Source organism: Crotalus tigris, unplaced genomic scaffold (genome assembly GCF_016545835.1).
Source record: "Crotalus tigris isolate CLP2741 ecotype Arizona unplaced genomic scaffold, ASM1654583v1 scf7180000018347.1145750, whole genome shotgun sequence".
Taxonomy (NCBI): domain Eukaryota; kingdom Metazoa; phylum Chordata; class Lepidosauria; order Squamata; family Viperidae; genus Crotalus; species Crotalus tigris.
The window spans coordinates 737,914-763,012 of record NW_024096956.1 but is presented as its reverse complement, the minus strand read 5'-3'; the positions used below and the strand labels follow the sequence as shown (position 1 = coordinate 763,012).

The following is a 25,099-nucleotide window of genomic DNA, read 5'->3' as shown; positions in this document are numbered from 1 at the left end:
GCTGCAGAACTACTGGAAGAAAAGGTGTTTACCCGTCGCAGATACACAGTGATGGAAAACAAAGAAATAATGATCTGTTACTACAGATCAAGTCCAACAAGAAGAGGATATCTAAAACGAATGCACCAGTTCTGGAAAGAACAACATCCAGAATCAGAAATAACAGAACAGAGACTAGCAGATCAACGCCGATTTATAACACGAAATAAAGTATTTACAGAAACAGAATTGGACGAACTGCAAAGGTTTACCCAGGGCAAAGAAATCAAAGCCTTACAAGAAGTAATTCAGAATGTAGAGGCAAACCAGGGGGAGTTGGCAGTGAAAGAATCCAGTAGAGATATACAACTGTTCTCATTTGGAAACCAGGCACCTCTTCCTCAGGAAGAACAAAACCCTCTAACTAAAGAAATAAAAGAATTGAAACAAAGAATAACTGAGCATCTAGAACAGCACAAAAACAACAGAATAAGGCTGCCTGCATTGAAGCTTGTTCCAAAGAAACAGCTAGCACAAGCATTAAAAGATGCAAATACTGCAATAGCAAGTATAAGCACCAATTCACTGCAAGAAACAAACCAACTAATGTACAGCACAGCTGCAGTTATAACTGAATACCTGGGATGCAAAATCAACAAAGAAGAAAAACAAACAAACAGTGCACCACAAAAATGGAAGGTTAGACTAGAAAATAAGATCAGCAAGTTAAGATCACATGCAAGCAAGCTAGAACAGATGAAAGAAAAGAAGCTGAAGAACAAGAAGACCAAAGAATACCTAATCAAGAAATACCACTTAGAAACAAGGAAGATCAAGGAAGCACTGGAAATAATAAAGCAACAAATAACAGCTATAGCCAGGAAAATCAGTAGATATGAAGCTCGAATTGCAAACTATAGGCAGAACCTCCAATTTCAATCCAATCAGAAACGTTTCTACCAATCCATCAATGGAGAAACTGCAAGGAATCAGGCAGTACCTGACAAGGAAGAAACAGTGCAGTTCTGGAAGCAGATATGGGATAACCCAAAGAAATACAACAAGGATGCGGCTTGGTTAAAAGAGGTGGATGCAAATAAAACAGAAGTTGAAATGAAAGAACTAGTAATAACAACAAAAATGGTAGAAAAAAGAGCAAAGAAAATCAAAAATTGGTCAGCACCAGGTGAAGATGAACTGCATGGGTTTTGGTTGAAACATCTAACTGTTATACACCCACTCATTGCCAAGCAGTTCAACAATATACTACAAGGAGGAGAAATTGAAAAGTGGCTAACAACTGGGAAAACCTACCTAATAATGAAAAATCCAGCAAAAGGGGCAACACCAGGTAACTACAGGCCAATTACCTGCTTACCAACAACTTTCAAATTACTAACTGGTGTAGGTAGCTGATGCAGTACAACAGCATCTAGTTGAAAACAATCTCTTTCCACCTGAGCAGAAAGGAAACCGCCCCAATAGCAGAGGAACAAAAGATCAACTCCTAATAGACAAAATGATCTTGGAAAACTGCAAGAGAAGGAAGACCAACCTGAATGTGGCATGGATTGACTACAAAAAGGCATTTGACTCTCTGCCACATGATTGGATAATCAAGTGCCTAGAAATAACAGGAGTCAGTAGAAACATCAGAAAATTTGTGCAAAGATCGATGGCACAATGGAAGACACAGTTGCAGATCAATGGTGAGAAGCTGGGAGAGGTTAATATCAAGAGAGGAATATTTCAAGGAGATTCATTATCACCATTACTATTTGTTATTGCACTGTTTCCTCTGTCAACAATACTGAATAACTCAGGACATGGCTATCAAACATCAAAAACATCTGCCAGACTATCCCACCTCCTTTACATGGATGATCTGAAGCTGTATGGAAAAACATCATCTGAAATAGAATCGCTGCTCAACACTGTCCGTATATATAGCCAAGATATTGTAATGGAGTTTGGCTTGGACAAATGTGCCACACTTACTATCAAACAAGGAAAAATAGTGAAAACTGAAGGAATCAAGATGCCCCACGAAAATAACATTAAGAGTCTGGATGAGGAAGAGTACTACAAATACTTGGGTATCCTTCAAGCTGACAACATCAAGCACACTGAAGTCAAGAAAAAGATTAGAGGTGAATACATCAAGAGAGTGAAGAAGATCTTAAAAGTCCAAACTCAATGGAGGAAATACCATAAAGGCAATCAACACCTGGGCAATCCCAGTCATTAGGTACACAGCTGGAATAGTGGACTGGACTCAAGCAGAACTAAAAGCAATGGATAGGCAGACCAGAAAAATAATGACAATGAATCATGCCCTTCATCCACGCAGTGACATTGATAGACTTTATCTACCAAGGCAAATAGGTGGGCGTGGAATGCTACAAGTACATCAGATGGTTGAAGAAGAAAAAATGGCTTTGGAAGAATATCTGAAGAACAATGATGAAGATGCACTGAAATTAGTATATCAGGAAGGCTTACTAACTACTGGAGAGACCAAACTGGCCTACAAGAAAGACCAAATGAAGAACAGAATAGAGGCATGGGAAGACAAAGCACTACATGGCCAATACATGAAAAAAATAGCTGGGAAAGCAGATAATAATAAAACCTGGCAATGGCTAAGAGCAGGAAAATTGAAGAAAGAGACCGAGGGACTAATTCTGGCTGCACAAGACCAAGCCTTAAGGACAAATGCATACAAAGTCAAAATTGAGAAGACAGCAACAGACAGTAAGTGCCGCCTATGCAAAGAAGCTGAAGAAACAGTGGACCACTTGGTAAGCTGTTGCAAGAAGATTGCACAGACTGATTACAAGCAGCGGCATGACAAAGTAGCAACAATGGTGCATTGGAAGATCTGCAAAAAATATCATTTGCCTGTAAGCAAAAACTGGTGGGATCATAAAATAGAGAAAGTCATAGAAAATGATAAAATTAAACTGCTCTGGGACTTCAGAATTCAAACAGACAAGCACCTGCAACATAACACCCCAGACTTAACAATTGTCGATAAGAAAGACAAAAAAGTCTGGATAGTGGACGTGGCAGTGCCTGGAGATAGCAGAATAGAAGAGAAAGAACTGGAGAAGATAACAAAATACAAAGACCTACAAATAGAAATAGAAAGACTGTGGCAAAAGCAAGCAAGGGTAGTACCAATAGTCATAGGCTCCTTGGGTGCAATCCCAAAACAACTGGAGCACCACTTGAACACCATTGGCATTGACAAATTCGCTATTAGTCAATTGCAAAAGGCGGCCTTATTAGGAACTGCTTCCATCCTGCGACGATACCTGTAATACCATCAAACATCCACATCTGCCTATCCCAGGTCCTGGGTAAGGACTCGATAGGTAGACAAAATGCCAAATCCAGTCTGAACATCTGGCTGACTGTGCGATGATCCATAAGTTAAATAATAATTAGTAGAATTATTAACAAGGAGTTGGGAATCACAAAGTACCAAGATCTGAAAATTGAAGAATTATTATGATACAAACTGGCTGTGGTGGTTCCAAAGGTTATTGGCACACTGGCTGTTATACCAAAAAATTTTGGATGACACATAGAAAATTTGTACATTGACATAATTTTCATTGGTGACTTCCAAAGCTCATGCTGCTTGGATCTGCACATACACTACACTGATATATTATGGCGTCTTAGTTTCTTGTGAAGAACTCAACGTGTATGAAAGCCAACACTAGCTAAAGAACTGGCAGTTGTGACTTTACATTATTGTTAAAAGATAATAATATAAACAGATAGAAAACTGGAGCTTGGATTGGAGAAATGCTCACCATCAAATGGGGAAAAATAGTGAAAACTGAAGGAATCAATATCTCCTATGGAAATAACATCAAAAGTCTCGATGAAGATGATCACTATAAATACCTGGGTATCATTCAAGCTGACAGTATCAAGCATGCTGAAGTCAAGAAAAAGAATAGAAGTGAATATATCAAGAAACTGATCCGTCATTCCAGAAAAGGGGGAAAAACAATTAAAAAAAATTAAAGAATATAAAATAAACCGCAAAAAACTGGATAACAAATTAACTTAACAACATTGAAATAAACTAAGGGGAAAGAGAGATTTTAAATATTTCATAATATTTGAAATAGTATGACTTTTGGTGTAATTATTACGGTGCCGGCCTAGAAACCAAGAGATTGTGAATTTTAGTTCTGCGTTAGGCATAAAAAATTAGATGGGTGAAAATAGGAGGAAGAAGGAATATTAGGTATGTTTGCCACCTTGGATTGTATACAAAAAAGAAGGTAACATAAGCATCTAAAAACAGTATTATTGTGGAAGATAAATTATTTAGTCTTTCAGGAAAGACAAGATTGGTTGATAAAGAAGCAAAATAAATTTGAGGCAGAATATGTGATTATAGAAAGGACACACTAAAGGGGACTACAGATTCCAGATAGAAGAAACAAAGAAAAGAAAACCCTCCTCTTTCTTATTTTTTGTATTTGATGACCTGTAGAGACACTTGCAAATATTACATTTCATAGGATTTTTGAAGAAATGATAAAGAAACTTAGCAATACAATAACAGCAACAATATCTGCTCTGGCAGATATAGTTGTGGACTGTAAGACAGAGATGAAATTAAAGTGAAAATACAAACTCTAAGTCAAGAGATGAAAAATGATCCTGTAATGATTCATTATTGGATTTACAAAAGAGATCTGTTAAAGCTGTAAAGAAATGCCTGAGATGGAAGAAAATTTTGATGGAGATCAAATCTTACGACAGCATATTAATGAAACAAAGATAAAGAATGTTAGGAACCAAAGAAAGAAATATAATGATCAGGGTTAAGAAATATGTTTATAAAGTTCTAGGAAAAATAAAACTTTAATTTAATTTTGCTGATACTAGACAGAAACGTTAATAGATTTTGAATTTGTGGAAGGATAAACATTGAGATATGGGAAGAAGTGATTTATGTGATGTAATATCAAATAGGGTGAAGAAATGCTAAATAAATCTCCTTAGATTTGTGAAGAAAATAAAAGCCATTTTTTAAATTCCTTCCTAAATCTTTAATAAAGAGTAATTTCATTTCTTCTAAAAAAGAATAACAAAACCACAAAGATGGCATTTTCCACTATCCCCTGCATCCTTTGAACATGCTCACAAAGACATAGAAAGACATTTCCATTATCAACTGTTATACTGACATTGATAACTAGATGGAAAAATATAACTTTAATGTAGAAAAAGTGTGCTGTTTTAACTTCAGATGGCTGAGGACAATAGATATTGCTACTTACACAGAGTTGACTTGCACAATAAATGATAGTGGTATGATATGGCAGTGTTAGGTGGATAAATTATTATCCTCAATATATATATAAACATTATATATGTATGCTTGGGTAGTGCTGATGAATAGAGAAGAGAATCTATTGAAAATACCAATATACCCTGGCTAGGTTGCATCATGGAACACATATTTTTACTTGGGACCTGCAATATTCATCTAAGACATAGATTTAATTTAATTATATTTATTATTGATGTTAATCAAAGTCGTGACAATTAATGACTTTGATCATTATTTTTTTCTTAGAGGCTAATATTTCAGTTCCACTCTTCAAAGTAATGATTAGAAAATTAGTTTAGGATTGGGATGATATTTTCCTTCCATGACTCCTGCATTCAAATCTGAAAATCAGTAAAACTGAGCTGATCATTAGTTGTCAGCTTAATGTGTCTCATAAAGCACCTGTGTGAATAGAATGGAGGATAAATGAGGGTCCTTCAAAAAAAAAAGAACTGGTTATAACTGATAAATCACAGAAGTAAATGTAGTTGAATATTCAGAATCCCATAAAACTATAGAGACTTTAAGAATAAAAGATAATAAAATACAGAAAAGAAGTAACAACAAAAAATGATTTCAATTCATAACTTCGCAGAACAAAACTCTGTGCCTTGGATTTTCATGGGAGTGTGGGAAGGTAAATTCTCCTGCCCTTGACTCCAAATTGCTGGGAACACAATTAGTGGGAGGTGTTGATGAAATGAAATAAATTAAAAAGAAAAATATTGCTTCTCCTTTTTTCAACCTATGGAAGTCCACTTAGTGGAGCAGAAAACTCTGCTGGTTTTAATTCACTTCCATGAATGTGAAACAGCAGATTTAATTTCATCACTTTCAAAAAAGACCTCTGAAGGGTCTCATAAAAATGGTCATTTCTAAAAAGTCTGATAATTTTAAAGAAATGTATAAAGACTGAAAAATTTTGGAACTAAGAGATGATTTTTTTTCTCACAAAACACAGCATAGCAATCCCTTGTAGAATGTCTTCCAAGCAAGTATCAATGTAAAATAAAAACTGCCAAAAAATCCAAACATACACAACACTTTCTGTCACAAATGTAATAGCTTCTTAGAAAGTAAATAGGAAAGTTCACCAGTATTTGCTATCAGTATAAACCAAAAGGAAATAAACATACATTTACAGATTAAAATTAATTAGTAACTTACCTCTGGGAATTTTAATTTTAATGTCTGATGCATTTCCCTAAAGCGGCTATATCTCCTGAATATAGCCCATGTCTCATCTAGGACTGATATCTGTTTTGTAAAAGTAAACAATATAATTAACAGAAAAGGAACATAAAGGTTTCTATTACAAGGCTTCTCATAATGGATAATTTTCCCTGACTAAGCATGATTATTCACACACCAAAATTTGACTTGGAGCAGAATAAACCAATGTTTTCAGTTTACTAGGAGACACTGAATATATCATTGCATTAGCATGGAAGTCACTTTCCCATGAGGTAAATTCTATGATTATGGGCAGAATATAGAAGATTTGTTGTAAGGAGGGCTATTTTTATGACTTCTTATCACTTGACATTACCTCAACCAGGAGGAAGAGTGCCAATTATCTGAATAAGTTATGCAATTGAAATGGAATAAGAATACTGCTGCATTAGATCATACAATGGAATACACATACATCAACATTAACTGATTAAACAAATAAGTATTTGCAAGCGAACAGCATTATCAACAGGATCTTGTTGCTTTCCCTCAAAATGAGGAAAGAAAAAAATTGTCCCTTCTGGCAGCATATGTGATGCTGTGATGAAGCATGCAGTAAAGGATTAGGATGCAATGTGAGGCTACAAAGCTGCTATCATCAGTCTCACCTCCTTTTTATTTTCACCTCAGGGTGAATATATATATTCACCCTGAATATATATATTCACCCTGATATATATATATATATATATATATATATATATATATATAATATATATATATATAATATATATATATATATATATATTTCCTTGGATACATATGTATTTTCTTTTGATAGCAGGCATCAAAATTTCATTTTTTTATTGTGTGCCAGTGTGTTCACTGAAAAAAGTGGAAATAAAGGCTATCTTCTTATCTTATTTTGTCTTATCCTTCCCATCCCATCCCATCCCACCCCACCCCACCCCACCCCATCCCATCCCATCTTTCCTGAATCCTGGATACCACTTCAAGAGAACTGGTATGACACAATAAACCCAATGGAATAAAACAATAAAGAATATAAAGCTGAAGAATATGTTAGTTTATCAAGATTCTTGGGATTATACCAAACTTCTATACTTAGTAAATAAAAGGTAAAGGTTTCCCCTGTCCAGTTGTGTCCACCTCTAGGGGGCAATGCTCATCTCCATTTGTTAATCGAGGGAGCCAGCGATGTCTGAAGACACTTCCGTGGTTAGTATGACTATATGCCGAGATGCAGGGAACGCTAATACCTTCCTATGAAATACTCAGTATTCTTACTACTTAGTATAGAATATGTCTTAGGTGTTCTATACTTGCCAAGTTTACATATTTGTATCTTCTTCAGTCTCCCACTTCAACTATTTAAAACATTCCCTTCATACCTGTCCTAATCAGTGTTCTGAGGTGTACAGAAGACATTTGGCTGGGATAAATTGGTGCCCTATCTTGCAGAAATGCTTTCCAGTAGAGTTCTAGAAACACTCAAAATCTCCTAACAGAAGGGTTACAGTTTATGACTGTTGTTCAAGGAATGGACACACTCAAAGATCAAATATAGCAAAGAGAGAAAGTAAAGGACAATTATGCATTACAATCTAGCTTACTCTTCACTTTCCAAACTGAACCTTTTCCATAATTAGTTATAAACATGTAAAGATTTCATATGTAGACAAATAATGCACACCACCAAAAATAAAAATATTTAAATACCTTACCTTGATTTCATATTCATAATGCTCATCCTTTCCCTGCCCGCAAAGGACATAACGTGGGATACTAATTTTAACTGGATTCTTTATGTCATCTGGATTTGTTTTAACAGGGCGACAGAACATGCGCTATCAAATGAATATTAAAAGGGAATTAAATACTGCATCATTTCGTAAACAGCATTGCATGAAATCAGAATATATTAATAGAAAAAAAAAGTTTTAGTTAGATAATTAAGGATTTATATGATAGCAAAGTATAGTTCTCTCATGAATGGTCAACATGACTTTCAAATATAGAATGGCTACTGAAGAATACCACTGCAAAATGTGTCTTATGCTTTATGTAACTTCAGTAGAAGCAAAAGGCTTTGCATAGCAATAATTTCACTAATAGTACAATCCCACCGGTAGAAGAAGGCAAATTTCTTCTTTCTGTTCTGGAGATTGGGCAATCTTCTGAAAACAGAAACTGATAGGGAAAAAGGAAGAATTGGAAAAAAACTGGATAGCATGAACTCTATTGGACCTCAATTATTATAGATGAAAGAGAAACTTCCTTGTGCAGAATAGCTCTGGATACAATTCACAATCAAAAGCTTTTAAGATCAGAAACAAGTTTTTTATGATCAGAAAAAAATGTTAGTATATAATAGATATCAAACAACACTTTTAGTAATCTGGAAATTTTGCAAACATTTCATTCCTTTAAAAAAGCACTTTGTTATCTTGTAACTTAATAACATTCGGATAATATTTCATCACACAGAAAACAACAAAAATCATACAACCTCTGCAGATCAAGCTCCATATATTCCTAACTTTAAATCTAACAGTGAAGAAGAGGATCTAATGAGCGGAATCTTTAGATCATTTTCAGATAGTATACAGTTTACCCTAGTTGTTCATGAATACAAAAGAATACAGAGACAAGTTTCCCATTAAACATTTATTACAAAAGCTTATGTTTGAAATCTAAATTATATAGTTATTTTCTATATTTATTGTCTAGAGTAGTATCCATCACTGACAACTTGCCAAAATTAGATGTCACTGAAATGTTTATAGCTCTAGAACAATTTCACTAGCTTTAAACAAGGAGAAAATTTATTGTAAAAGTGACTTTTATAATTGTATCAGATCCTAGAAAGACAGCCTTGAAAATGTGTTATCACAGGGAATAAGAAATACCATTGTTCTATTACTTGCAACATCAACTTTAACCTGAGTAAACATTTCTCAGGAAAGGTGGTTGGCTCTAAGTTAACATTTGGTTTAGGAATACATATTCAGCCAGCAGCATAATTTAAGATGAAAGATGTACCATTGAAAAACATTTTTAATTTTAGATTTTGTTAACTTACAGAAACAGAAAAACACTAAAAATGTGAATATAAAATAATATAAATCTTATATTATTATTTAAAATATTTTTTAAAAAATCATAACAGATTTTAAAACATCAAACACCTGGGGGACAGGGCGTAGAAAAAACTTAGGGACTAAAGGAAGGAAAGAAAAGAATTAACACCAGCTGAAGTCCCTCAATGGAGGGCAACAGTGCTAGCCATCTAATTTCAAAAAGGTGGGAAAAGCCAGGTAGATATCAAAGAAAGGGCAGGTTCATATATGGATAGATGTTCTTTCACTGGAATCTTGGAGGAAACTGCATTGACCCGCTAAAACTTCTTTCAAACAAACATGAATGAAATGATTTAAAGTATCTTGAAAGAATGACAGCAGCTGTGGAGAAAATTAATTATCCTGAACCTATACTTATTTGTCTCCTGTTCCATTTTAATTAATATGCTAATTTTGTATATGTTATAACTCTTTTTTATCACGATATTTGAAAGGCCTATAATCATTGTGAACTTCCAAGATTTCAAAACTTACCGAGTATTTTAGTTGGGTTTCCTAATTTTTCTGTGTTAATATTATTTTTGTATGCACATATATTTCTTGGATTGTGTCTTTCAATTATGTGAGTAGTCTGGAAACCCCTGACAAAGGAAAACAAATCCTTGTAAAACTCACAAGACTCAAGGCTCTTGCATCTTTGCAAGAGACAAATAACTACTGATGATAAAGGTTAGGTAGCAGAAAGATTGGATGGGCTAAGTTTATATTAGTAGTTTTATATATAAAAAAGTATGGCTCTTTTAATAAAAGCACTTTACTTTATGTTAAGAATGATAACAGATGTAAAAGGCCATTATCATTATGGTAATTAAGTGTTGGGGAAAAAAATTCCCTCCAGCTAATACTTATATTCCTAATTTAGATACAATTGGTGCATTTTATAATTGTCTAAGCCATCTTGCCTTGATTATCTTCCAATGTTTTGATAATTGGTGGGTGTTTTAATCAAATTCTTGATCCAATTTTAGGCAATGTTCATATAAAATTAGTATTCAGTTCAGTTTAACATTGAATGTTTAAATGTAAAAGGCTAGTTTAATTGGTATGAGGTATTTATTAAACTGGTGCTGGAGAAGACTCCTGCGAGTCCCTTGGACTGCAAGGCGTTCAAACCGGTCAGTCCTAGAAGAGATCAACCCTGACTGCTCTTTAGAAGGCCAGATCCTGAAGTTGAAACTCAAATACTTTGCCCACCTAATGAGAAGGAAGGACTCAGTGGAAAAGGGCCTAATGCTGGGAAAGATTGAGGGCAATAGAAGAAAGGGACGACAGAGAATGAGATGGCTGGATGGAGTCACTGAAGCAGTAGGTGTGAACTTAAATTGACTCCAGAAGATGGTAGAGGACAGGAAGACCTGGAGGAACGTTGTCCATGGGGTCGCACACGACTTCGCAATTAACAACAACAATTTATTAAACAAGATTATACTTTCTTACATTAGTTATTCTTGTTTGGATTTTAAAATAAATCATCTTTGCATTAAAATATAATATAAATGCAGTTACAATATTTATTACAGATATTGTGCTTTTCTTGTTTGGGGGTTGATGAACAATCTAAAACAGCGGTTTTCAACCTATGGGTCGCGACCCCATTTGGGGTTGATCGACTATTTCACGGGGGTCGCCAAGCAAGGCTGTCCGCCATTTTTTTCCCCTTTTTCGGTCGGTGCCTTACCTCCCTTGGGCTGGGCCAGCTGGTGGTCGGCCTGCTCTGTCTCTGCCGCTTGCCAGCTACGCCTCGGCCGGCGCAGGGGGTGGCACCACACATGCGCGGCGCTCCCGGGCAGGGAAAGTCCTCGACTTACGACCGGTTGGGTAATCCTCGACTTACGACCGGTTTAGTCCTCGACTTACGACCGATTGGGGGTCGCGGCATTAAAAAGGTTGAGAACCACTGATCTAAAACCATGATGGGATTGATGAGCTGAAGAGTTTGGGGATCCCTGCTCTAAACTAAATAACTCTTGGCATACATAGCTCTTTCTCCAGATGATTACTGTTCATTGATAAACCTAAATTTTCCACAGCTAAATTAATTAGTTGATGACTTAGATAATACTAATTTATTGGTATGTAAGTTTCTATCACAGTGTATCTTCTTTCTTGGGTAAATTGAATGCCTGGTTTTGCCTTCATGGAAACTTGCCCTCATGGACCATATTGGAATTGGCCTTTGATACCGGTTATAAAAGTGAGGTTACTAGATTCCAAATTCTTTGAAAAGAATGAAATATTTATTTCTTTATACTTTTTACTAGAAAAAGCAATAATGGAATATTATACCAAATCTCAACTGATTCTTAATCATCTTTAATTAACATTCTGGGAGATGAAAGCTTGAAAATACCAAGATAATCCTTTTGGTGCAGAATAAAGCTAGGCAACTTCACCTCAAGCCTACTGGAAGATGAAATGGAAGTCTTGACCCATGTCTGAGGTTAAGATTTTGGATAGAGAAAAACATGTTCATTCAATCCAAACAAGAGAGAGTGATCGTTGATGCATGGAATTACTTGATTCTAGTACTGTACCATTTCTGGCTCTTGATGGTCATGCTCCCTCAGAGGGAGGGAGCGTGATCATCAAGTTCATTCCTGGACTCATAGTTCTTGCTTGAAGAGGAGAGAAATATCATGACCAGGAGGGTTTTTGCATAACTTCAGGTGGTGCACTAATTGCATCCTTACCTGGAACAGGATGGACTGAAGATGGTTGCTTATGCCCTTATATTCTCTTGCGATTTGCTCTTTGAAGATTACCCACAAACTTAAGCATATTCAGCATGCAGCAATACACATACTTAGTAATCAGTCAAAGCACTGCCACATTATACCTCTGTTGCACAAGCTACACTGGTGACCATTATATTTCCAAGTGTACTTTCTAAAATGTCCTATTGGCTCTGGGTCTCGGCATTCTGGGGACCACTATTTTTTCAATAGTTTCAGCCATCCTATCTAGATCACTAAGAAAGTCTGCCGAAAATCCCCACTTACCAGGAGGAATAAGGAGTCTCAATGGCAGGCTATAATTTAAATTATAGCTTCCTCTGAACAGCTTCCCTGTTGAAATGTATGTAGTTCTCATCTCAGTCTTCCAGAGCAGATAAAAATATGGCTCTTATAGAAGGTGGTTGGAAATTAATTGTTATATCACAGTCCAATTAAACACATTTTCTCCTACATTTTTCTCTTTAAGAACAAAGGAGTTTATGTTTCTCAGTGAATAAGGTAATTATTGCATTTGTGTACACCTTACCATCCCTTTCATTTTTAAAACACTTCAAAGTTGACTCAGCCTTCCATACTTCAGAGGTCAGTAAAATGAGGACACAGATTATTGGGGGCAATAGGCTGACTCTGTAAACAGCTTAGAGAGGGCTGCAAAGCACTATGAAGCGGTATATAAGTCTAAGTCCTATTGCTATTATAAATTATATTTTTTACACTAGTCCCAAATTAAGTATTTTTCACAACTTGAATTACTTTATGTATACTATGACATGGTAACATCAATTCTTAGCACACACTGGCAAGAATCTTCTTGAATAAAATCTCTGAATATTAACGGATTACAGATGTATGGGTCTCTAGTTTTATTTAAATGGAATTTTGCATCAACTATTTGTGCTTATTTTGGGCGCTGATTTTATTAGATCATAGTTCCACAGCTCTATTTGGCATGTGTGGACTCATGGCTGGTAAATGAACATAAGATCTGTTCAGCATTGTCAGTATTCTGAATTGGACTGCTACAAGTATTGGTGCTTACATGCTGCCATTAACCAGCTTTCAACAGGAATCTGTTTTCACAAATTGGCTGATGGTGAATGTGGGGAACTCTGGTCTGGCCAGCTAACTGGCAGGATATATGGAGATATGAGATATGGGTTTGAAAATGAGCTTTGGCCAACATCCTTTTGATGAATGAATAGAGTAAGGTCTAAGTCAGAGAGAGGACAGCTAACTATTGGAAGTTAGCTAACAGGGAAGAGGGATTGAGTTTCTGCAGTGGTCCTCACCAGTGAACAATGGGGAAGACATGATCTATCTGTACAAACCACCTGTAGTCAGTAGGCTACACTATGACAAGCACTTCCAGACTTTAATTAATAGGATTAAATGACTGCCTACTCTAGGCAGTTTACAATAATCCAAAATAACAATAAAAACAGTTGAAAACATAAAATATCACAGAGAGACCAGACTAACACAACCATGACAGTAAAAAACGGCCACAACAGGGGCCTCATAAACAAATTAACCCTAGGCCTATCTTAACGGCTTTCTGCAATCCCAGGAGAGAAGGTTCCATCTGTACCTCTGGATGGAACTGCTGTTCCAAACTATGGGGACAATGATAGAGAAGACATACTTTCTCCATCCCACAACATGACAGCTTTTAATAGATGGAACCTGGAGTTGTAACATCTTCGATGTATGGATATAGGGCAGTTGCACTAAGTGCTTCAGAGCCACCTCTAGTACAAGAAAATGTAACTTTTTTTCAAATAATAAATCTAAAATAAACAGTTGTTAAAATATATTAAATTAGATGTTCAAAAATAAAGGGAAGAATGGAATAAGGATCCTGAGTATCCAAGCATGAAAATCATTAGGAGACTTTTTAGGCATCTGATGTCAAATTTGTATCAATTTAAAATTAATTGTAAAAATTAAAAAAAAATTAACAAAAAGAGTATAATACCTAGGGGACTTTTCACAGAGGTGCTATACTCAAAATACAACATGGGAAGAGATCCTGTGCTATAGGAGCATTTTTTTGGACAGAAGTTATTTAAACATTAATTTTATTTTGGTTTCCATGAATGAGCCAATTATTTTAAATTATATTCCGGTGGGAAAGTTGTAAAGCTGTAATTGATCTAACTAGATCAATTTATAAAAGTTTTTTCCTCTTTCCTTTTTTATATGTAAAATAAATGGAACTGACGTAATGTACATGTATATTAATTTCTTTTACTTAATGAAGATAGAAGATTAAGGGGAAGGTTCAGAACTGGAGGCTGAGGCTGGGCTGTAAGCAGTCTCGCTTCATTATTACAAAAGTGGAAAGCCAGCAGAATGTCAGGTTGCATTCCTGAAGCAATATCTAAAGATAGGCAATCTTTAGTGTCCTTCGCTTTATCTCCTCTACACACTTGTCTTATATTCCCTCTTTGTATTTAAAGAAAGCCAAAATGTTCCCCCCTCCCCAAGAATTTTGAACCACGCTATAACAATAAATTAGTAATGCCATTTTTAAAGGCCATTACAAATATTATAATTTCGAAGTGCATTGTAACATGATTGCTTAAGAGCAAATAAGATAACCATGGAGAATTTTTTAATGTAGCATGTTAAGAAGAGGAAGGTGAAAATTTTTCCTAGAACATTGTCAGATCATAGTCCGGTGTGGATGGAGTTATATTCGGAAGACGGGAATAGAAGATCCTGGAGATTGAATGAGAACTTATTTAATCGGGAGGAGTTCGTACAAAAGTGTAAAGAACATTTAAAGGACTTTTTTACTATAAATATGAATAAGGGAACATCGATGTCTATGGTGTGGGACGCTAGTAAAGCATATATGAGGGGAATTTTGATTCAATTGAATAAAGTTTTTAGGGAAAAAGGGTCACAAAGACGTAGAGAAATAGAAGAAGAGATCAAATCAAAAGAACAAGAGTTGGTTCTTAACCCTACTGATAATAATTTAAAGGTATCTATAAAGATGCTTAAGGAACAATTTAACATGTTGATGGCAGATCAGGTGGCTACCAATCTGTCGTATATGAGACATAATACTTTTTGCAATGCGAATAAGCCTGGGAGGTGGTTGGCTTATCAGTTACGAAAGAAACAGAAAGCTAGAATTATAGAGAAAGTAAAATATAAAGGTACTGAGGTTTTTCAGCAAGATTTGATTAAAAAAAGCTTTTTGGACTTTTACACAAAATTATATTCAAGTGATAATATAAGGGGTTTGGATATAGATAAATATTTACAATCAGTACATTTTCCTAGACTTTCAGAGGAACAACAAAATGGGATGAATAGTTTAATTACTGTGGAGGAAATTGGTTTAGCTATTAAGCAGTTAAAGGTTGGAAAGTCTCCTGGAACAGATGGACTGACTTCTAGGTATTATAAGATTTTATCTGAAGAAATGATAGAGCCACTAAAGGAACTCTTTAATAGTATTTTGTTGGGTATGCAAGTTCCTCCTTCTTGGAAAAGAGCTTTTATATCACTGATTCCGAAGGAAGATCAGGATCTTACAGAGCCTAAGAATTATAGGCCAATTTCATTATTGAATGTTGATTATAAGATCTTTACAAAAATTTTGGCAAATAGATTAATGCAGGTTATGAAAGACTTGATTCATAGTGATCAAGCAGGATTTATAACAGGGAGATATATGAAACATAATGTTAGACAAATTATTAACTTAATTGAGTACTTGGATAAGAATAATCAGATTCCTGTGGCTTTTATCTTTTTGGACGCTGAAAAAGCTTTTGATCAATTGGACTGGCAATTTTTATTTTCTTTGGTAGAGAAAATGAATTTTGGGGATAATTTTTTACATGCACTTAAAGCTATATATCAGCAGCAATCTGCACAAATTGTTGTAAATGGGGGATTGACTGAGAATTTCAATATTCAAAAAGGGACAAGACAAGGATGTCCATTATCCCCATTGTTATTTGTTTTAACATTGGAAATTTTATTGATTCAGATTCGGGAATCGAAGTTAGTTAAGGGTGTAAAGATAAGGAAGAATGAGTATAAATTGCGGGCATTTGCGGATGATTTGGTTTTAATTTTGGAACAGCCGAATCAGGCGATTGATGGTTTATTAGAACTTATAACACAGTATGGGAATGTTTCTGGTTTTAAAGTTAATAATTATAAGACTAAGATATTATCTAAGAATATGTCAGTTAAAGAAAGGGAAAGTTTGATTAAAGCCACAGGTTTTCAGATGGTAAAAAAGGTTAAATACTTGGGAGTATATCTAACTGCTTCAAATGGAAAATTGTACAAGAACAATTATGAACCACTATGGGCAAAAGTCCAAAAGGATTTAATAGATTGGAAAAAATTGCAATTGTCATTGTTGGGGAGAATTTCAGCTGTAAAAATGAATGTTCTACCAAAGTTTCTTTTTTTGTTTCAGATGATACCTATTCTTAAAAAAGAGGCAAATTTGGAGGAATGGCAAAAGGGTATCAATAATTTTATATGGGCCGGGAAGAAACCAAGGGTTAAATTTAAGATATTACAGGATGCTCGAGAAAGAGGGGGACTTAAGGCACCCAATTTGAAATTATATTATGATGCAGCCGCCCTAACTTGGTTAAGTGATTGGCTTAATTTAACAAATATGGATATTCTTTTTTTGGAAGGTTGGGATTTAATATATGGTTGGCATGCATATTTAATTTTTAATAAGAAAGTTGATCGGACTTTTAAATCACATATTTTGAGGAATGCCTTACTTCGTGTTTGGAAGAAGTATTATTATAGATTAAATTATAAAATACCTATCTGGGGGATTCCCAGACATGCAATTGAGGGAACCTCTAAGGGGACAAATTTTGATAAAATTTCATATAAAGAATTGTTAATTTGTTCTGGTTCGAATTGGCATTTGAAATCCCTAGATGTATTAAGGCAGCAAAATATTCTACAGTCATGGTTTCAATATTTACAAATAATGGATAGATGGACTGTAGACAAGAAAGAGGGAATAACACTAGAAGATAGACAATTGGTTATTCAGATTAAAAACCAAGGTCCGGCTCATATAAAAAGAATATATAATGTTTTATTAGAGTTAGATTCGGAAACAGAATTGGTTAAAGATTGTATGATTAAATGGGCTCAGAATATACAGGAGCCGATCTCATTGGATTTATGGGAGATAATTTGGATAAGAAATGTTAAATTTACACAAGCTCAAAATTTGAGAGAAAATTTTTATAAAATGTTTTATAGATGGCATTTAGATCCTAAAAAATTATCTTGTATGTATTCCAACATACAGCCCAAATGTTGGAGATGTGGCAATAATGATGCGACATACTTTCATATTTGGTGGAATTGTAAAAAAGTAAAGGCTTTTTGGATTATGATTTGGTGGAACATTCAAAAGATTTTTAGAAAGAAGATAAAGTTTACTCCTCAACTATTTTTACTTGGTATTTTTGTTGACTTAAATGAAAAAGAAACTACTTTGATGTTGAATTTATTAACTGCAGCAAGGTTACTAGTAGGTCTATATTGGAAGAAAGATTCTTTGCCTACTTTAGAAGAATGGATATTTAAAGTATCTAGTTTTGCAGAAATGGCAAAAATTTCTGCTTATTTAAAGGATCATACACAAGAAAGATATATTACTGTATGGGGAAGGTGGATAGATTATATTCAGAAAAAATATGGAATTAAAAAGTTTTATTTATTTTATGAATGAATATCAAATATTATAGAGAATTGTTTTATAAGTTATGGAGTTAAAGGTTAATTATGATATTTTTTTTTCTTTCTCTTTTTTTTTCTTTTTTTTAATTATTATAATTTTCTTTTTCTTTTTTTTTCTTAACCCTGTATTCTGCTCTGGGAAGTGAAGGGAGGGGGGGTGGGGGTGGGAGGGAGGGTAAGGGGGGGGTTCTCTATTTTAAAATTTTATTGTAAATGATTGTATGTTTTTTAAAAAAATAAAAATTTTCAAGATAAAAAAAAAATTTCATAATACAATTTCTATCTAGAGAAAGAATGTCTGTATCTCTGTATATATAGACTTAAAAACTAAATACATTTTTCTATCCTATAAAACATGTTTGTTTTTAAAATGTTAATATATACTACTGTTCAGTGAATAATTATTAAGGCAGTCTCTAAACAATACACAGTAATCCACACATAACAAGTGAACAATTAAGCTAGGTAGTCTTGATTTGCAGCATATATTCAGAATTCAGCATTTATACATGAAAAACAAACTAGACATTGATGGTTTCTGATAATTTGCAAAGCAGGCAACATAACATAGAAAAAGACTTCAAGCAATCAGAACAGACAATAATTTATTAGTGAAAGGAAATAGGGCAATAAATGTGGTGAGAAGGAGAAATGGTAGATTATATTCAAAGACAAGCAGCTGTCTTTAAGCTAATTTTTTTTTTTTTTTTGCCAAGGACAGAGAACACACATTCATCTGGATCTATGACTAAGCCATTTATTTATTGCTAGTTGAAACCTGTTCTCCTTATTGCAGATGTATGGACATGTACCACAACTGATTGTCATCATAACTCAACCTTAAACTCATGTCTGAATGGAAGTGTTCTAAATGCAAATTATCTAAGATATATGCAGTAAGGAAGTGAGTCTAAATTTAGTTCCTATATTTTTAACTACGTAGATAATTCTAGTCAACTTTTTGTCACACAAGTAAAAAGGTAGAGAAGAGGAATGTGCTTCTTAATTAACCTAAAAAGCACATATTGATGCATGAATCTGGTATTTAGGAATAGTGATCACAAATATTTAAGATATTATAAACTACTCTAAGCTGAAACGCTGGCAGATTTTCACCAAGAGGCACTGAGACAAAAAGAGAAACATACTTGTTTTATGTGTATCCCCCCCCCCCGAAGACTAGGTTGTATTTGAACTCTAAAGAGAATTTAAATTTAACTGTCCCGTCAAATGCAACATTAGCCTAACAGCATCTTCATCTGAACTGAAAATTAGTCTCCAGATACAAGGTTGACTGCTAGGTTGGTTGTGACGAAAGGATGAAACAGATTCCAACTGAGCATTTTTTTCTCCTTGAGAAGGACCCAGTAAACTACTGGATGAACCAAGCTTATCTGCTTTTGAAAATGCCAACTCGATTTTTCTTAGATTCTCTTTCTCTGGGATAATCACACATCTGAGTTCACTTAAAGAGTGCAGCTGAATTTGGGCACACTGTGACTGACTGTCTACGCAATGCGGCACTCTAGATATTAGGCAGAAGGAACCGTTTTCCTTCATAAGACCAATATGAGTATTAGTAAGGACCAGAGATCTGATGTCACCTGCGAGTTTCACTGTTGTATAGAGCACTACCTGAATGTCACCTAAAAAAGGTTTGTTGATGTCCATGTTTTCATGGAGTAAATAAAGCAGGTCAGCTGAGTCACTCTCAAAATTGCAGGACAGGCACACACTATTTTCCAAAACTAAGTTGGTGACTGCCGAACTCCAATCAACAGAAAGTTTTAACAGATCATCATTTAAGAGTGGGTGATTTAAGCAAGGATGATCTAATGGAGATATCATATTGCTAAGTATATCATGGCACATTCTTTGTGTAAGGTATTTGTTAAAGGTGAATAGTTTCAATTCATTTCCTACATGGGGACCCAAAAGTGAAATGCTTTGTCCAGCATAACCAATTTGGATTTCTTTTAAAGTACTGATTGAGAAAACATGAAAAATATCCAAAGAGTTCTGATTGCTTTCTAACTGATTGGTTGATGGAATAATGGCATACAAGACAGAAGCATATAAAAGCAAGCAAGCAGGCTCCGGTCCAGATTTTTTATGGTTTCCCACTGCAATCCAGTATATTCTTTTTAATTCATTTGTCTTGGCACAAATTTCTGGCAAGGCTGAGGTCAAGTATTGTAGCAATTCTTCCAAAGAATATTCTTGTAATTTCAGAAGATCCTCTGAAAAGTCCACAAATTTTTGCCTAAGCACCAGGCTACTCATTAATGTATCATTTCTGCAAAGGTTACTAGATTCTGCAGCATGATTTACTGTATGCATATCAATTGAGATTTGTGATGATAAGTAATTCATGGTATCTTCTTTTTCTAAAGGCCTTCCTGGGCCAAGGCTTGCACTATTTACCTTCAAACCTAAACTCAGATTTAATTGTACATCTTTAATAACTGGACAGCTTTTAATAAATGATGTCAGTCGAGTGCATTTCTCATTTTTGTGATAGACACTGACTAGATCTTTGATCCATTTAGAAAACCAACCATTTCTAAATTCTTGACAAATGAAACCACGGTAAGAATTGCAGAATAAGTTAAAAAGACGTCCCAGCCCATAATTCTGTTTTGATCCAATAAGTGATTCGGGTAGTTGTGTTTTGATTTCATTTGTTGCTTTTTCATCCAACGTCTTGTCTGAAGTCTGCTGATTTATTTGAGAAATTCTGTTACAGTATTTTTGGAGAGACCAAAAATGGGAAGCACCAGGCTGAACTTCAGAAGAAAATATGGGCTCTGAAGTTGGCATGTGGGGGTAACTAAATGAATCAAACTCTGTTTCTATGTTCTTATGTTCCCAATGATTACCGAGAAGACTTTTGTTTCTAGAATGAAGAAATGTTGATTTTTTACCAAACAAATCAAACATTCCAGATCTGTCAGAAACTGATTTTGTGGGATTGTCAGAATAAGTTTTCTTGCTTTTAATGTCTTTGGGTTGATTCCAATCACATCCATCAGGATATCTCCAGCTGACATACTCTTGTTCTATCTCTTTCTCTTGATTTGTATTTTCTTGAGTCATACCAAGATCCTGAATTGTCCTTGAGAAAGGGCTAAATGTTCCTATGGCTTTGTCCTGTCTACTGATTCTTGATACCCTTGTGTCTTCTCCAGCCTGGTTATATTTGCTGTCATCATTAGACAATGTCAGAAAGCCATGAAAGGACAGCCAAGGCTCTCTTTTCTGTTTAAAATGTAAAAAAAAAAGTGCTTTTGTATATTTAATAGGAAAGCTACTCAAATTTAAATTTCTAGATGTGGATTTTGTCATTTTAAGCATGATTGTATTAAATAGCAAAAATCAAATTATGTTGAACAGGATCTGATTCAAAAAGAAAAGCCATGATTCTTCTTTTCCATCATCTTGCATTTAGAACAGTATCCATTTCTTTTCTGTAGGATCACTCAATACCCTTAAATTAGAACAGTGTTCCAACTGACCTTATGAACTAGGACTGTATCGTCTAATTCCAAATTTTTAAAAATAATTAGGAAAATATTTTGGTAAATATTTACTGTATTTTTATTTGGAACAGGGTACATAATATCCATTGGCAAGAAACTGATTATGTTTTGTTGTAAGTAGGGATGAATTATATCCAACATTGTGAGAACACACTTTTGCTTGCACCATGAGACTTGTTCTTCATCCTTTCCCATTGTAGCATGCTGAGCTAGATTCCACTCTTGAGATTTTGAAGGCAAATGGGAAATTGCAAATCATTCCCCTTCCATTTAATAGATGTGCCGCTAGCAGAAAAACATCTACAATGCTGCACATAATATTTCTACATTATGTTCTAATTCTATTGTCTTGTTGAACCTTCACTTGTCTTGCTTTCAGGATCTAACCTCTTGATTAGAACAATGACCTCTCTCAATCCATGGGTATAACTGGAATTTGGTAATTTTCTGTGCAGTATTACTACTAGTTTGTAATTAGTTATTTCTAACAATAAACTTAGTTCCTATCTGAAAACATATGAAAGGGATACTGTTGCAGCATCAATATTAGTATATTATTCCCACAATCACAACTACCCAAATCTTTACCACATTAGAAGATTTAATTTTAAGGCTTTTCCCACCGCCATTAATCTTGCTGGAATATAGAATTATAATTATGCTGTGGAAATGTTAAGAAATTTAATTAGAGAGCATGCCATAATTTAATATTAGCACTTCTTCAAGCTGACAAGCTATAACTTACCTCATACTTCAACTTGCGTTGAACAGCACCATTATGAAACTTCTCATTATCCTAAAAAGCAAAATGTCCATTTTTTTAAAAAGCTGCACAAAGGAAAATAACAAATACTGTAGCTCAGTTCACTAGTACATTATCAATAAAAGGCAATATAACCTAAACTAGGGATATTAAAGTAGTCTTACAATTTGTAGAATTAGACAAGAGAAAATACACTAGCTACCTAGTAATTGCAGTTTCTAATATTTAATAATTTGAATAATTACTAACATGGGTTTGTCAAAAACAGATCATGCCAGACAAATCTTATCGCATTCTTTGACAAGTGACAAAATTAGTGTACCAGAGAAATGCTGTGGATATAATTTATTTGGACGTCAGTAAGGCATTTGATAAAGTAGATCACAACCTACTACTTGATAAGATAGAAAAATGTGGATTAGACAGCATCGCCACCAGATGGATTCATAGCTGGCTGATCAGCCATACTCAGCATGTAGTCCTCAATGGAACTGCATCTACATGGAGGGTAGTGGGGTGCCCCAGGGCTCTGTTCTGGGCCCAGTGCTCTTCAACATCTTCATCAATTATTTGGATGAGGGGATAGATGGGGAACTCATCAAATTTGCAGATGACACCAAGCTGGCAGGAATAGCCAACCCTCCAAAAGACAGGCTTAAGATACAGAAGGATCTTGACAGATTTGAACACGGCGCTATCTAACAAAATGAAATTCAGCGGTGAAAAAAATAAGGTTCTACATTTAGGGATTGTCAGAATAAGAATAATAACAAATGTACAGGTATAGTATAGGACAGGGGTAGGCAACCTTGGCTCTTTTATGACTCGTGGACTTCAACTCCCAGAATTCCTGAGCCAGCCATGCTAAGTGGAAAGGAAGAGTTTCCAAGCTGAGCCATGCTGTCTCAGGAATTCTGGGAGTTGAAGTCCACAAATCATAAAAGAGCCAAGGTTGCCTACCCCTGGTATAGGAGGTACCTTGCTCAATAGTAGTAACTGTGAGAGGGATCTCAGATCCTAGTGGACAATCACTTAAATATGAGCCAGCAATGTACTTAAGCTGCCAAAAATGCCAACACAGTGCTAGGCTGCATTAACAGAGGGATAGAATCAAGATCACGTGAAGTTAATACCACTTTACAATGCCTTGGTAAGGCCACATTTGGAACACTGCATTCAGTTTTGGTCTCCACGATGTAAAAAAGATGTTGAGATTCTAGAAAGAGTACAGAGAAGAGCAACAAAGATGATTAGGGGACTGGAGGCTAAAACATATAAGGAATGGTTGCTAGAATTGGGTATGTCTAGTTTAATGAAGAGAAGGACGAGGGGGACATGATAACACCTGAAGGCAAACAAGAAGCAATGGATGGAAACTAACCAAAGAGCGAAGCAACCTAGAACCAAGGACAAACTTTCTGACAGTTAGAACAATTAATCAGTGGAACAACCTGCCTCCAGAAGCGGTGAATGCTCCAACACTGAAAGTTTTTAAGAAGAGACTGGACAGCCATTTGTCTGAAATGGTATGGGGTTTCTTGCCTGAGCAGGGGGTTGGACTAGATGACCTCCAAGGTCCCTTCCAACTTTATTATTACTATTACTACTACTACTACTACTATTATTATTATTAGGTTTGCCATATAGAGATAGTACTTGACATGTGATTATTTGCTTAATGACCATTTGAAGTTATGATGGCGCTGAAAAAAGTGACTTAGGACAGATCCTCGCACTTACAGACTGTCACAGCATCCCGACAGTCAAGGGATCCAAATTTGAGTGCTTAGAAACCAGCATGTATTTATGATATTTGCAGCATTCCCTGGGTGACATGTTTGCTATTTGCAACCTTCCCATGAGGAAACCAAAGCCGACAGGGAAAGCCAGATTAACAACTATGTGATTAGTTTTATGACTGTGTGACCAATTTAAGGACCATTCTGATTCACTTATTTGACCATAGCAAAAAAAAAAAAAGTTGTAAAATCAAGCATGACTAATTTATCGACTACACTGCATAATGACATAAGCTCCGATCACTAAGTCAAGGACTAACTGTATTCACTTTTTAAATGCCTAAAATGTCTCAAAAGTACAAAACAATACATAATTAATCCATTATATTTATAAGTTAAATATTTGACATCGTCAGATGAAGTTTCTTTACTGGCTTAACAGGAAGATGGAAATGTATCACCAAGCAATTACATATTTCAGTTTACTAATCCTGACCTTCAGCCTGTGAAAAAGAAAACAAAAAAACCTCTGTGTACAAATGAGGTATGCAGGACTCCAAATATACCACACATAGTCCTAAATCAGAAATATGTGTGAATATATGCCTACTTTAGCACAATCCTATTTATAGGAAGATACTTACTCATAAGTCTTGGCAATGATATGCTGAGGAGGACATATTATTCATAATAACAATTAACTAGTTAGTATATCTTGGGGGTGAATGAAATTGAAAAGATCTAGGAAAATGAGTAATGACCTTCTAAATAATAAAACTGAATGCTGGTCATATATTCAGACTGGCAATAGAGTAGTAAACTCATCTCATTAGTCCTGCCCCCATCTTACAATCCTTCGTAAATGAGGCCCCTCCATTGGTACTGCACTCC

General features: G+C 35.0%; 1 protein-coding gene across 1 annotated transcript in view; it reads right to left on the bottom strand.

The window, feature by feature from the left end:
- The window catches only part of LOC120311317 (kinesin-like protein KIF16B), a 93,520-nt gene that overhangs the window by 37,773 nt on the left and 30,648 nt on the right, over window positions 1-25,099 (bottom strand). Inside the window, exons 12-14 of the mRNA XM_039350682.1 lie at window positions 22,452-22,502; window positions 8,263-8,385; window positions 6,512-6,601 (exon numbers count right to left, since the gene is read on the bottom strand). Of these exons, the coding sequence (XP_039206616.1) occupies window positions 6,512-6,601; window positions 8,263-8,385; window positions 22,452-22,502 (264 nt within the window). The remainder of the gene's footprint in view (window positions 1-6,511; window positions 6,602-8,262; window positions 8,386-22,451; window positions 22,503-25,099) is intronic.